General features: G+C 35.0%; 1 protein-coding gene across 1 annotated transcript in view; it reads left to right on the top strand.

Moving 5' to 3' along the window:
- Positions 1 to 14,132, top strand: part of NRK (Nik related kinase) — a 97,159-nt gene that overhangs the window by 46,040 nt on the left and 36,987 nt on the right. Inside the window, 7 exon segments of the mRNA XM_036016352.1 lie at positions 1,244 to 1,354; positions 2,613 to 2,629; positions 2,843 to 2,897; positions 2,899 to 2,938; positions 9,633 to 9,727; positions 10,763 to 11,124; positions 13,486 to 13,816. Of these exon segments, the coding sequence (XP_035872245.1) occupies positions 1,244 to 1,354; positions 2,613 to 2,629; positions 2,843 to 2,897; positions 2,899 to 2,938; positions 9,633 to 9,727; positions 10,763 to 11,124; positions 13,486 to 13,816 (1,011 nt within the window).

Raw genomic sequence — 14,132 nt, 5'->3', positions numbered from 1 at the left:
AAGTTAAGGTTTAGATGAGATATTCTATTTTTACATTTTTGGGGTTGACATTGGTTAATAAGATACAGGCTTTATGTGTACATTTCTTTTTATTTAATTTTTTGTTGTTCAGTTACAGTTGTTCCCATTTCTCCCATTGCTCTCCCCTGCCCTGCCCATCCCTCTCTCCCACATTCAATCTTCCACCTGTTGTCCTTGTCCATGGATCCTTTATACATGTTCCTTGACTTGACCCTTCCCCTTCTTTCCTCCACTATCCCCCACCCACCTCCCCTCTGGTCATCAGTAAATGGTGGATCAAAAAACTATGGTACATTTACACAATGGAATACTATGCAGCAGAAAGAAAGTAGGAGCTCCTACCCTTTGTGAGAGCATGGATGGAACTGGAGAGCATTATACTAAGTGAAATAAGGCAGGAGGTGAAAGATAAATACCATACGATCTCAACTATAAGTTAACCTAATTAATAAAACAAACAAATAGAACCAGAGACATGAAAATAAAGAACAATCTGACAGTCATGTTTACATTTCTATGATACAAGATCTGTATTCTGCATCGTGTGCCCACCACCTATAGTCAACTCATCTTTTGTCACCATATGTTTGACCCTCTTTACCCCTTATTACCCCTATGCCTTCCCCTCTGGTAACAATCATGCTTCTGTTTGTGTCTGTGAGTTTCTGGTTTATATCCCACATATGAGTGAAATCATATGATTCTTAACTTTTCCTGACCAACTTATTTAATTTAGCATAATATTCTCGAGAACCATCCATGTTGTCACAAATGGCAGTATTTTCTCTTTTCTTATGATTGAGTAGTATTCCATAGTACATATGTACTACATCTTCCTTATCCAGTCTTCTGTCATATGACACTTCGGTTGTCCCCATATCTTGGCCATTGTGAATAATGCTGCAGGGAACATAGTGGTGCATATATCTTTGCAAATCCAGAGATTCTTAATCTGGCTGTAATAGTTGAGCTGTAAGTGGTCAATGATTCTTCTGAAAATATGTGCAGACATATATGTCTATATACAGTTTAATGGAAAATCTGTAGCACTCCTCAGATCCTGAAAGAGATCCAGAGTAAAAACTATTGAAAAGTACGGCTTTAAATAAATTTTAATACTTAAAAATTATTCATTTATATCATGCATCAGCATGATGGGGTTGGTCCTATCATTTGCATTTTAACAACAATTAAAATATTTATTCTCATTTTGTTTCAAAAGGACAAAGAAGATGAATCATCAGAAAATGATGAAGTATTTAATTTGATTCAGGCTGAAATCCAAATAGAACCATTTGTCCAACCATATCTCCCAAATCCTAAAGGAAATGAGGTAAGTTTCTCAAAATTAGTTTTGGTGACATTAATAAGTGCTTGTAACAGTGGTTATTAAACTTTTTGGTCTCAGGATCTCTTTATACTCTTAAACATTGAAGAACCCCTAAAGACTTTTATTCACTTGATTTGTGTGACATCTAATATTTAATGTACTAGAAATTGAAACAAAAAAATGGAATATTTAATTCATTTAAAAGACTAAAACTGGTGTTCACAACCTTTGTAGCTCTCTAATGCCAGCACCTCCTCCAGCTTGCTGAGCTCCAGCTGAAGGAGAAGGATTTTAAGTAAAGAGGTCTCTATACCATGATTGGTACAAAGCAGACTACCCACAAATTGGTCTTTTACCAGTGGTAAAAAACCAAGGAAGCAACTGGCTACCAAGAGTGCGCCCTCTACTGGGCGCGTGAGGAAACCTCATTGTTACAAGCCTGGTACTGTGGCACTTTGTGAAATTAGACATTATCAGAAGTTTACTTGAATGGATAAAAAAAAAAACTATGGTACATCTACACAATGGAATTCTTCACAGCAGAAAGAAAGAAGGAGCTCCTACTCTTTGCGACAGCATGGATAGAAATGGAGAGCATTATGCTAAGTGAAATTGCCCAGGCGGTGAAAGACAAATACCATATGATCTCACCATTAACAGGAACCCAATCAACAAAATGGACAATCCAGCAAATTACAGCCAAAGGCATTGAAATTGAGAACAGGCTGTGAGTGATCAGAAGGGAGAGGGGAAGTAATAATGGGGGGAAAGGGTGAAGGGTTTACAGGAACAATTATAAAGGACATATGGACAAAAACAAGGGGGGGGTGGAAGTGGGGGAGGGAGGTGGGGAGGGCTAGGGGTGGGGGAAAAGGTAGAAAACTGTACTTGAACAACAATTAAAAAAAATCCAAGAAGAAAAAGAAGTTCACTGAACTCCTGATCCACAAACTTCCCTTCCAATGTCTGGTGCAAGAAATTGCCCAGGACTTCAAAATAGTTCTGCACTTCCAGAATGTAGCTATTGGTGCTTTGCAGAAGGCAAGTGAAGCCTATCTGGTTGGCCTTTTTGAAGGCACCAACCTGTGTGCTATCCATGCCAAATGTGTAACAATTATGCCAAAAGACACCCAGCTAGCAAGCCATATATGTGCAGAATGTGCTTAAAAATCCACTATGATGGGAAACATTTCATTCTTTTAAAAAAACTCTCTTCTTTCTGTTTTTGGTCATTCTTAACGTTACATATGTTTTTCCATAGGGTAAAAAGGTACCTGAGTATGTGATTTCAAGTGTAAAATAGGGGACATAAACCAGGTATTGGCAGTTTTTCCATTTTCATTTGTGTATGAAATTTTTAATATAAATGTAGGAACATAAAGCATTAATGCAAGTCAAGATATTTCAGGGAAAAGGGTTGAAGCATTCTGAGTTGCACATTCCCTTTATGAATGTTAGGACATGGCATATACTTTTCTGCCTTTTCATTAGTGTTCTTCAGTGGTCTTTTTTGGAACAAGATGAGAAGCCCCTTGACACCAGACAAAAGGAGTTTGCAAAATCCTCAAAATTGCCCAGCAGCATCAGGTGATTCAAAACACAGTCAAAACAACAGAGTTGATTAGTGCCAATTTATATGCATAAGTCAAGAAAGAATTTCAATAAAAATTAACTAAAAGTATCAGGGAGGCCAAGTAGGATTAAGACCAGGAGGCCATTGGATTTGGCAATTGGGTAGTCACTGGTATCCTCTGAAAATGGAAATTAATTTTTCTAAAGTTTGTTCTTTCAGTTGAGGAGTAGCTGGGAATGTCTAGGAAGGTGAGGTGTGCCAATTTTAATTATATAATATGTGTGAAAAATATAGTAAAGGAACTTAGGAGAGTCCTCTCCAATAGGCTTATATTTATGAGCTACCTTAGTTTCAGACTGTAAGACGCACTTTTTTCCCCACATTTTTTGCTTCAAAAAATTTCCCCTATTTTCCTCCTCTAAAACCTAGGTGCATCTTGGGTCCACACCATAAGACACACGTAGGTTTTAATGGAGGAAAATAGGGGGAAATTTTTGAAGCAAAGATTGTGGTAAAAATATGTCTTACAGTCCAAAAATATGGTATATTTAGTATATGGAAATACTAGAGAAAATAGTTGTGAGCATGTGTTTTATTTATTAGTTTGTTATTTCAACTCCTGAAGGAAAAGATATTCAGTACCTCATTAACATTTCTAAATTTACAAATTGATGTGTTTACTCAAAATACATAAATTAATCAATAAAATCATTGAAAATAACATCAAAAATTGGGATATGACTTTCAAACCAGTGTTTTATTTTATGATGTGCTTTTGGGAGGCTAAATTTATTACAGATCTTTGAAATATGGGGAAATACAGGCAAGAGTTTTGCCTTGGGTCATAAAATCTGGCACTATCAACTTTGAAGCATTCCAAGTAATTTAAGCAAGGACAGCATATCTGAGTCCCCAAATCACCTGTAAAAATGTAGCATACACATTGTTTTTACTGTTTAATTTTTTTTACATTCTTTTATTTTACATTGTTCAAGAACAGTTGTCTGCCTTTCCCCCCTCCCTTCCTGCACCCCAGCCATCTCTTCTGACCTCCCCTGATTGCACAATGCTTGGTTTAGTCCATGTGTCCTTTATATTTGTTGCTGAAAACACTTCATCCTTTTCCACCCATTATCCACTCCCATCTCCTCTCTGTTTATGGTCTGTTTACTCTTAATTTCAATGTCTCTGGTTGTATTTGCTTCCTTGTTTGTTTTTCCGATTAGGTTCCATTTAAAGGTGAGAACATATGGTATTTCTCTTTTTCCGCCTTGCTTATTTCACTTGACATAATGCTCTCGAGTTCCATCCATGCTCTCCCAAAGGGTAGGAGCTCCTTCTTTCTTTCTGCTGCATAGTATTCCATTGTGTAACTGTAAGACAGTTTTTTGATCCGTTCATTTACTGATGGGCACTTAGGATGCTTCTAGCACTTGGCTCTTGTACGTCGTGCTGCTATGAACATTAGGGTGCATAAATTACTTTGGATTGGTGTTTCGGGATTATTAGGATATAATCCTAGCAATGTAACTGTTGGGTCAAAAAGCAGTTTCACTTTTAGTTTTTTGAGGAAATTCTATACTGTTTTTGATAGTGGCTGCTCCAGTCTGCAATCCCACCAAGAGTGCACTAGGGTTCCCTTTTCTCCACATTCTCTCCAACACTTGTTGTTTGTTGTTTTGTTTATGATGACCATTGTGACTGGTGTGAAGTGGTATGTTATTGCAGATTTAATTTGCATCACTCTGATGGCTAATGAGGCTGAGCATCTTTTCATATGTCTCTGTACCCCTTGTATGTCCTTCTATTTTGTTAAGTGTTTGTTCAGGTCATTTGCCTATTTTTTTAAATTAGGGTTCTTTGTTTGTTTGTTTGTTTGTTTGTCTTCCCAGACTGGAGTTCCATATATTTTTTTGGAGATCAAGCCCATGTGTGAGGTATCGTTGGCAAATATGTTTTCCCAAATGAGTTGGTTCTCATTTCATTTTTATGCTCTTTTCTTTAGCCATGCAGAAGCTTTCTGTTTTGATGAGATCCCATTTGTTTATTCTTTCCTTTATGTCCCTTGCTCTAGGGGACATATCAGTGAAAATATTGCTAGGTTGAATGTCTGAGATTTCCCTGCCTATGCTCTCCTGAAGGACTTTTATGGTGTCAAGACTTATATTTAAGTCTTTTATCCACCTTGAATTTATTTTTTGTGTATGGTGTAACCTTGTGATCAAGCTTCACTTTTTTGCATGTAGCTGTCCAGCTCTCCCAAAACCATTCATTGAAGGGGCTATTTTTACTCTACTTTATGCTGCTTCCCCCTTTGCCAAATATTAATTGATCATAGAGACTTGGGTTTATTTCTGGGCTCTCTGTTCTGTTCCATTGCTCTATGTGTCTATTCTAATGCCAGTACCAGGCTTTAAGATTACACTGGTCTTGTAATACAGTTTGATATCATGTATTGTCATCCCTCCTACTTTGTTCTTTTTTTCTCAAAATTGCTGCAGATATTCACGGTTGTTTATGGTCCCATGTGAATTTTTGAAGTGTTTGTTATATGTCTTTGAAATATGCCCTTGGTACTTTAATAGGTGTTGCATGGAATCTATAAATTACTTTCAGTAGTATGGACATTTTGATGGTGTTAATTCTTCCAATCCATGAACAAGGTATATGCTTTCATTTGCTGGTGTCTTCCTTAATTTCTTTCTTCAGTGCTGTGTAGTTTTCTGAGTACAAATCTTTTACCTCCTTGGTTAGGTTTATTTTAGGTACTTTATTTTTATGTTGCTATATCAAATGTTTTTTTTTTCCTGATTTCTGTTTCTGATATTTCATTGTTGGTATACAAACATACCTTCAATTTCAGAGTATTGATTTTGCATCCTGCTGTGTTGCCAAATTCATTTATTAGGTTGAGAAGTTTTTTGGTGGAGTCTATTGGATTTTCTATGTACACTATCATGTCATCTACAAACAGTAACTGTTTTGTTTCCTCTTTTCCATTTTGGATGCCTTTTATTTCTTTTTCTTGTCTGATTGCTGTGGCTAGGACTTCCAATACTATGTTGAATAGAAATGGTGAAAGTGGACAACCTTGTCTTTTTCCTGATCTTAGTGGAAAAGATTTTAGTTTTTGCCCATTGAGTATCATGTTGGCTGTAGGTCTCTCATATATGGCCTCTATTAGTTTGAGGAATGCTCCTTCTATTCCTAATTTGCTGAGTGTTTTTTTTATCATAAATGGGTCTGTACCTTATTAAATGATTTTTCCACATTTATTGATACGATCATGTGATTTTTCTCTTTGCTTTTGTTTTTGTGATGTATTACGTCTATTGATTTGCAGTTATTGTACTGTACTTGCATCTGTGGGATGAATCCCAATGAATCATGTTGTATGATCTTTTTAATGTATTGCTCAATGTGGTATGCCAATATTTTGTTGAGGATTTTGGTACCTATGTTTATTAGCAATATTGGCCATATATTTTCTTTCTTTGTTATGTCTTTATCTGGTTTTGGGATTAGGATGATGCTGGATTCATAAAAAGAGTTTGGGAGTCTTCTGTCTTGGATTTTTTTGGAATAGCCTGTGAAGGATAAGGTTATTTCTTTCTTAAATGCTTTATAGAATTTTCCTGTGAAACTATCCAGTCCAGTGTTTTTGTATGTTGGGAGTTTTTAATTACTACTTCAATTTCTTCAGCTGTTATTTTTCTGTTCAGGCATTCTGCTCCTTCTTCATTCAGTTTTAGATTATAGTTTTCTATTAATTTGTCCATTTCACCTGGGTTTTCAAATTTCTTGGCATATAGTTTTTCATGTATTTTCTTACAGTCCTTCGTATTTCTGTGGTATCAGTTGTAATCTCACCTTATTCATTTCTGATTGTGTTTATTTGGGTCCTTTCTCTTTTTTTCTTGATGAGTCTGCTTAAAGGCTTGTTGATTTTGTTTATCTTTTCACAGAAACAGCTCCTGGATCTATTGATCTTAGAATTCTGCTTTTAGTCTATATGTTGTTTAATTCTGCTCTGATCTTCTTTATTTCCATCTTTCTACTTTCTCTGGGCTGTCTTTGTTGTTGTTCCTCCAGTTCTTGTACATGTAGGGTTAGGTTGTTTATTCCTAATGTTTCTATCTTTTTTAGGTAGGCCTATATCTCTATGACCTTCCCTGTCAGGACTGACTTTGCTGTGTCCCATAAGTTTTGGGTAGTTGTGAGTTCATTTTCATTCATTTCTATAAACCTTTGGATTTGCTCTTTGATTTGCTTCCATTCATTGTTTAATAGCATGCTATTTAATCTTCATGAATTTGAGTGTTTTTGAGTTTTTTTCCTTGAGGTTGGTTTGTAGATTCAGTACCTTGTTGTCAGAGAAACTGCTTGGTATGATTTCAATTTTCTTGAATTTGTCATGCCTTGTTTAGTGTCTTATCATATGGTCTATCTTTGTAAATGTTCCTTGTGCATGTGTACAGTCTATGTACTTTGCTGCTTTGGGATTTAAGGCCCTCTCCCTCTCTCCCTCCCTCTCTCTCTCTCTCTCTCTCTCTCTCTCTCTCTCTCTCTCTCTCTATATATATATATATATATATATATATATATGGAATTTCAATTATAGTATGTCTTGGAGTAGGCTTCTTTGTGTTCTTCTTGATTGGGACCCTCTTTGCTTCCTAAACTTGTGTGGCTTTTCCTTTCTCCCGATTCTGGATGTTTTCTGTCATTATGTTTTCAAACAGGGTTTCTCTCTTTTGCTCCTTTTCTTCTCCTTGTGGTTCTGTGGTTCAAATGTTGTTGCATTTAATGTTGTCTTTCAGTTCCCTTAAGCTGTCTTCATATGTTTTATTATATTTTTGTGCAGCTGGTCTGCCTGGGTATTTTCTTTCTACCTTGTATTTCAGCTCACTAATCCAGCCCTCTGTTTCATTCAGCCTGTTGGTAATTCCTTCTAGCATATTTTTTACTTCAGATATTGTATTTCTTTGTTTCTTCCTAGTTCTTGTTTATAATTTCTATGTCCTTTTTCAGACTGTTGTATTTCTCCCCCAATTCCTTATTGTTATCGGTGAGTTCCAAGAGCACCTTTATAACCATTCTTTTGAATTCTTTATCTGATAGTTTGCTTGGCTCCATTTCATTTAGCTCTTTTTCTGGAATTCCTTTAGACCATCTGTTTTTTTCTTTGTCTCCCCATTTTAGGTGACTCATTTTGTTTGTTTCTGTGATTCCCAATGCTCTGCTTTGCCAGCTGCCTTTATAGGATGAACTTGTGTGGTAGGAGTTCTGTGGGACTTTTGCTCTCCTTGTCTAGATTCTGTATGGTTGTCCTTTCTTCCATTTGTGTTGGATCTGTCATTGCACTTGGGCTTTGCCTGTTTGTGGCTCCATTATTGGTGTGTTCTCCCCCCACAGCAGGTATGCTGGTATTCACAAGTTCAACATTGTCTTGTATGCTGTTCAAGATAAATTTCTCTGAGCTCTTGATGTTCACTTTCTGACTTCTTTCTTAATCTCAGCATACATGTTTTAATAAATTGTTAATTAAATGGACATATAGGTATAAAATCAGATTTCACACCTGAACTTAAAACCCAGATTCTTTTTAGGTGGCTCAGACAATGACAGAATTATTTTAAATAGTATTGTCCCCTTGTGCAGAAATATTATCTTGTGAGAAATAAGATAAAACTGTGTGAGGAGTAACTTTAGGATTTTTTTCTACAGAATCTTTATGTTTTACTTAGGGCAATTTCAGTAATACTGGGAAAACAACTAAAATTTTAAGGTTTATTTGTATCACTTCTTTTTAAATAAGGTAATTCTGGATGAATCTCAAAGCAGTCTGAACAGTGGCTTTAGAAAGAAATGGATGGATCACATCTGTATGGATTATAGCTTAACTTCTATTCAGCTCTGAAATTATTTTATTGTGTGGGCTACATAGGCCATTTCAAGTTCCCATGAGACTGTATAGTTCATCATTCTGGAAAGAAGAGCACCTTACTATAAATTTGCCTCAAAATCTCAAACTCTTACCCAAACTTCCTGTTTAGCTTAATAACACAGCAAGAGACTTGAAAGAAAATTATTTCCTGCACATATTTTATCAGAGGAAGGTGGAGAGAGAGAGAGAGAGAGAGAGAGAGAGAGAGAGAGAGAGATGAGAGAGAAGTTGCCTCCAATATGCTCCTTTGATCAGGGATCAAACTCTGCAAGCTCAAGCTAGGTATGTATCCTGACTAGCAATCAAACATGTAAAGTTTTGATATATGGGACTACACTCCAACAAATTGAGCCACCTGGCTAGCACTTGGTTTCTTTGTCTACTGGTTAGTATGGGAGGACAGTGGTACCTCCTAGCACCTCCTATTCTTAATACATTTAACTATCTGTCTACCAGTCTTACTGTGTATCTTCTCATAGAAGAAGTACTTCTTACAGATAGAAGTATTTAACAAGTGTTCTCTTAATATTGAAAACTGAATAGGCATGTAATTCTACAGACAGTACAAACCTTGAGCCTGTCACTGTCACTGAAAACAGAACTTAGAATCTTGGCTCCATGAGAATTAATCATGTGATATTTCCTGAATGGAAAGAGTCTAAATTAAAAAAAAAAATCAAGAGATAGCAATGGTACACTATAAATATGAAGACAATGGCTAGGAACACAACTATTACTTATGTCTTTTTTACATTCCACAGAATCTTCCAAGGAAGAAAGTCCAGTAATTGGGACAAGATACTAATCATCGCCTCCTAATTCTACAATTGATCAGAAGTTGCTGGTTGATGTCCATGTAGGTTTCCATCTTAACTCTTAATACATTTATATATCTTTTTCACTTTCAATTTTTTTAAATTGCATATTTTTATCTTTACTTGAGGGAAAGGTTAAAGTGCTTAGTTTTTAAGTTAGCTTTTCAGAGACAGATTTCCATTGCTATGTGATTATGCACAAGATGAAATCTAAGAATTAAATTTGTAATGGAAAAACATTTAATTGGTCATAAAATATTTTATTTTCACATTCTCGTATCAGAACATATTCAATAGATAATTATAAAAACTATTTTTAGAAGCTAATTTCAAACTAAGGAATAGTGGCTAGATGCTCAATTTTTGTCTCATATCATTTCTTGGATGATTAGGCAATTTGCAAAAATAAAAAAATATTGAAAATAAAATTACCTTTGATTGCATAAATAAAAAGTCCTACAATTCTTTGTGTAGTACACTTTTTGATCATTACATTTCACTTTTGTTATTATTCCTACACTACCACACACACACACACACACACACACACACATTCTTTTCAGGTTTGTTCAGAGGTTGTTTATATGACACATAACATATTTAAAGATGAATTTGAATTAATATGCTTAAATGTATTTGAGTTGCTTTAAGACAACCTATGTTGTATAAAACTAGAGCTGGGAAATTAACATAAATTTTAAGAGATATGTATTAATTCCAATGCCAGAGGATAAAACAAAAGAGAAAGGGGACTCTTTCTTCTACAGAGCATCAGTTCATCTGTTCTATTCTCCAACACTGAAACAAAATATCTATTACTGAGAAGACAAGTGGGGGTAATAAAAAAAAGTGAGTAAAAATTTCCCTATGTGATCCAGGAAGGTCATTAATGATCAAAGCCTGAGGTTTGGGTTTTAGCATGTCATGGTCACAAAAAATGTTGTCTTTATGTATTGAGTAAATACCTTCATATCAAATGAAAATATATTTTAAAACACTGTCAGTTTGGAAACATTCCAATCTAGAATAAAATGAAAAGGAACTAGAGACTACATTAATCTTTCTTGTGCACAAAGATTCCAGATGGCTTTAAAGTAGGAAAAATATCCCCCATTTACATGGCAAATGTATGGATAGGCTATAATGCACTCTCTGAAATCTTCTGGAATGATTGGTTGACTCCTGCACCTTTCATTCAGCCACCTGAAGAAGATGATGAGTGTGTTGAACTCTGTGATGCTGGTACTGATACTGATGGTGATGATTATGATTCAAATGATATATTTGAAGATACCTATGACCATGGCAATGGCAGTGATGCTGTAGATAACAGGGTTGGGCAGACTAACGATGTTAGTGAAAACCATGGTGATGGTAATAATGATGAGGTTGTTGATGACAAAGATAATAATCATGATCGTACTTTTAATTGGCAAAGGTAGACTTTTCTGGATTATTTGCACTATGTTTTGTAATTTTAAAATTATTTGCAACTTTGGTATACTTTCAAAATTTATTACTAAGAGGAGGAAGGAATTGTACTTGCATATTGGTAAATGGTTGATTTTCTTTTCTTTAAGATTTTATTTATTTATTTTTAGAGAGGGAAGGGAGGGAGAAAGAGAGAGAGAGAGAAACATCACTGTGTGGTTGCTGGGGGCCGTGGCCTGCAACCCAGGCATGTGCCCTGACTGGGAATTGAACCTGTGATGCTTTGGTTCCCAGCCCGCACTCAATCCACTGAGCTACACCAGCCAGGGCTGATTTTCAATGACATATTTTTAATTACTTTAATGAAAAATCTTAATTTTGTATTTTATATGTTACATGTTTCTTAGTATTCAAATACTTATGTTTTTTTTTTGTAAATTATTTTATTGTTGTTCAATTACAGTTGTCTGCATTTTCCTTCCACCCCTCCCTCCCACCCGGGCCAAACCCATCTCCTTCCCTTGCTTCCATCCTCCCCCTTGGTTTTGTCCCTGTATCCTTTATAGTAGTTCCTGAAAACCTTTACCCCCATTGCCCCCTCCCCTCTGGTTATTGTTAGATTATTATTAATTTCAATGTGTCTGGTTATATTTTGTTTGCATTTCTCTTTTTTTGATTAGGTTCTTTAGAACTGGAATTGTTTGAATGTTTCTCTGAACATTATGCTATTGAATCATGCTACCCTATAAAACTGAAAAATGGGGTGACAAATTTAGTATTATACTACTTAATAGCTATAAGATGAAGCTCTAGTATTTGCAAGCAAAATATATAACTTTTTATAATTATTTAAAACTTGGCTTTCACTTGATATTTTTAGGCTGCAACTTACATGGCATTGTTCTTCGAATTCTGATGACTGCTGTAACTAAATTCAGTGCATATTCAATTTTATATTTTTATAAAATAGCCCCCCAAAGTAATAATATTTAGTAAATTAATATTTTTGGCATGCCACCAGTTGTTTACTGTGTATATATAGTTCTTGTTCCTGATCTAAACAGCTAGTGTGTCCTAATTTACATATGCTCATCATTTGTATTGAAACTGCTCTCAGAGATTAGTTACTATAACATATTTTTACACTTTTGCAAAAATAATTAACAGTGAGAGAATTGTTTTTTAAAATATTGAAATCATATATTGTTTTGTTACAATTTAAATGTTATTGGGGGATATACAGGGTCTGGCACAAATAACACTTTGATTTTATTACAAAATCTTTTATTACAAAATCATAAACATGTGATTCTGTAACAACAATGTCACACTCAAGCACATCATATAGCATTTAGGTGAAATATTCAAATTAAAGCTAAAAATTATTACACCCATATTATTACCCTACAAACCACATTCAGGCAGGCATTACTTCTGCTGGACTCTGTATATGACAGAACAGACATTTTTTTTTCTTTTTTGCCAACTCAAAAATTCTACCAGGAATTCCACTGCCAAATAAATTTGCTTTTAGAATTATAGTAGCTACATGTTTCTGATGTCAAATGCAAAAGATCACTAAATGAGATACTTTGTTAAGCTTGATATTCTTAGTAACTAATTAAACCACTATCTTAAGAAATGAGATCTATACTACTTAACTTCCTGGTGGTAGTAGAATGATCAATGGGATTCTGTATCAAAGCAGTCAGTACACATATTAGCATATATTGACATTATCAAGGCATATATTAACATCAGCATAAATTGGATATATTGCCAGAAAAATCATTTAAATGTGTTGTGGTTGAGCCAAGAATATGGGCTTGAAGTTGCTAATGCATGAAATAGTCTATTATTCAAGAAAAAATACAAATTCTTCTAGTCCTGGCCAGGTAGGTCAGTTAGAGCATTGCCCTGATGTGCCAAGGTTGCACATTTGATCCCCAATCACAGCACATCCAAGAATCAACCAATGAATGCATAAATAAGTGGAACAATCAATCAGCATTTTCTCTCTTTTTCCCCCTTCCTTTTTCTAAAAATTTATAAATCAATAAATAAAATTTTAAAAATACATATTCATGTGACCAACCTAATACATGTCCCTAATAAAGAATTAAGGTTCTCTTCCATCTGCCATCTAAATGCAGCCATGGATGGTGGGTGTGGTGTTAATTTAGTATTTAAGATTTAAATGACATAGAGGAATTTTCCTTTATAATACCAGTAATATTCACATAGAGGAAAAATGTGCCTAGAGATAGCACATATGTATAAGATATAAGCTAATTATGTTTAGTTTGATTTCAGATGTGTTAGGCCATTTTTCACCCAATCATTAACTGGATTTTTTCATCATGTCAAGCTATGGTAGCAATGGAAACTGGAAGAACAGTGGTAGAGATGGAGGTGATTGAAAAGAAGAAACTTGCAGCACCTATGGATGCCAGAGAACTAGTAGAAACCATGTAGAATTTGCAGCAAGTGAGAACAATGCAGCTTTTTGAGATCATAAAGGAGATATAGCCAGTATAGGAAGCAGGGGAAGGGGCATGGAGGGTAATAGAGGTAAAGGGGTCAATGGAACCAGTGAAGAGAGTGAAGCTCTTGAACTCAATAAAGGAGAAAATTGCTCAAAGAAAGGTTTTCCAGGATTGGAGAGAATAGCATTATAAGACTTTGAAGATCAATGGGAGGTAATATACCATTTGACAAGGAAAAAGAATTCTTCTCCTTGTGAATGTGTTTCTTCAAGTGATATGTCATATTTTCAGCCATTCCACATATATTTTAAACCTCTATGCCAAAGCCTTAAGCATTTTTCATTATAGCTACTGTAGGTGGATCTTTGATTCTTCTAATTTAGATGTTTCCTATTTACTTCTGGGGACAAAAATATCATCTTTATTTGCCTTTGTTACTCATATTACATGTATAGAATAATGCCTTTTAACATTAATTTTTTTCTAGGAGGTTCTTGCTTTGGTAAAAAATATATAACAATTTTTTTTT

Source organism: Phyllostomus discolor, chromosome X (genome assembly GCF_004126475.2).
Source record: "Phyllostomus discolor isolate MPI-MPIP mPhyDis1 chromosome X, mPhyDis1.pri.v3, whole genome shotgun sequence".
Taxonomy (NCBI): domain Eukaryota; kingdom Metazoa; phylum Chordata; class Mammalia; order Chiroptera; family Phyllostomidae; genus Phyllostomus; species Phyllostomus discolor.
The sequence above is the reverse complement of the archived record's forward strand: the minus strand, read 5'-3'. Positions and strand labels throughout refer to the sequence as shown.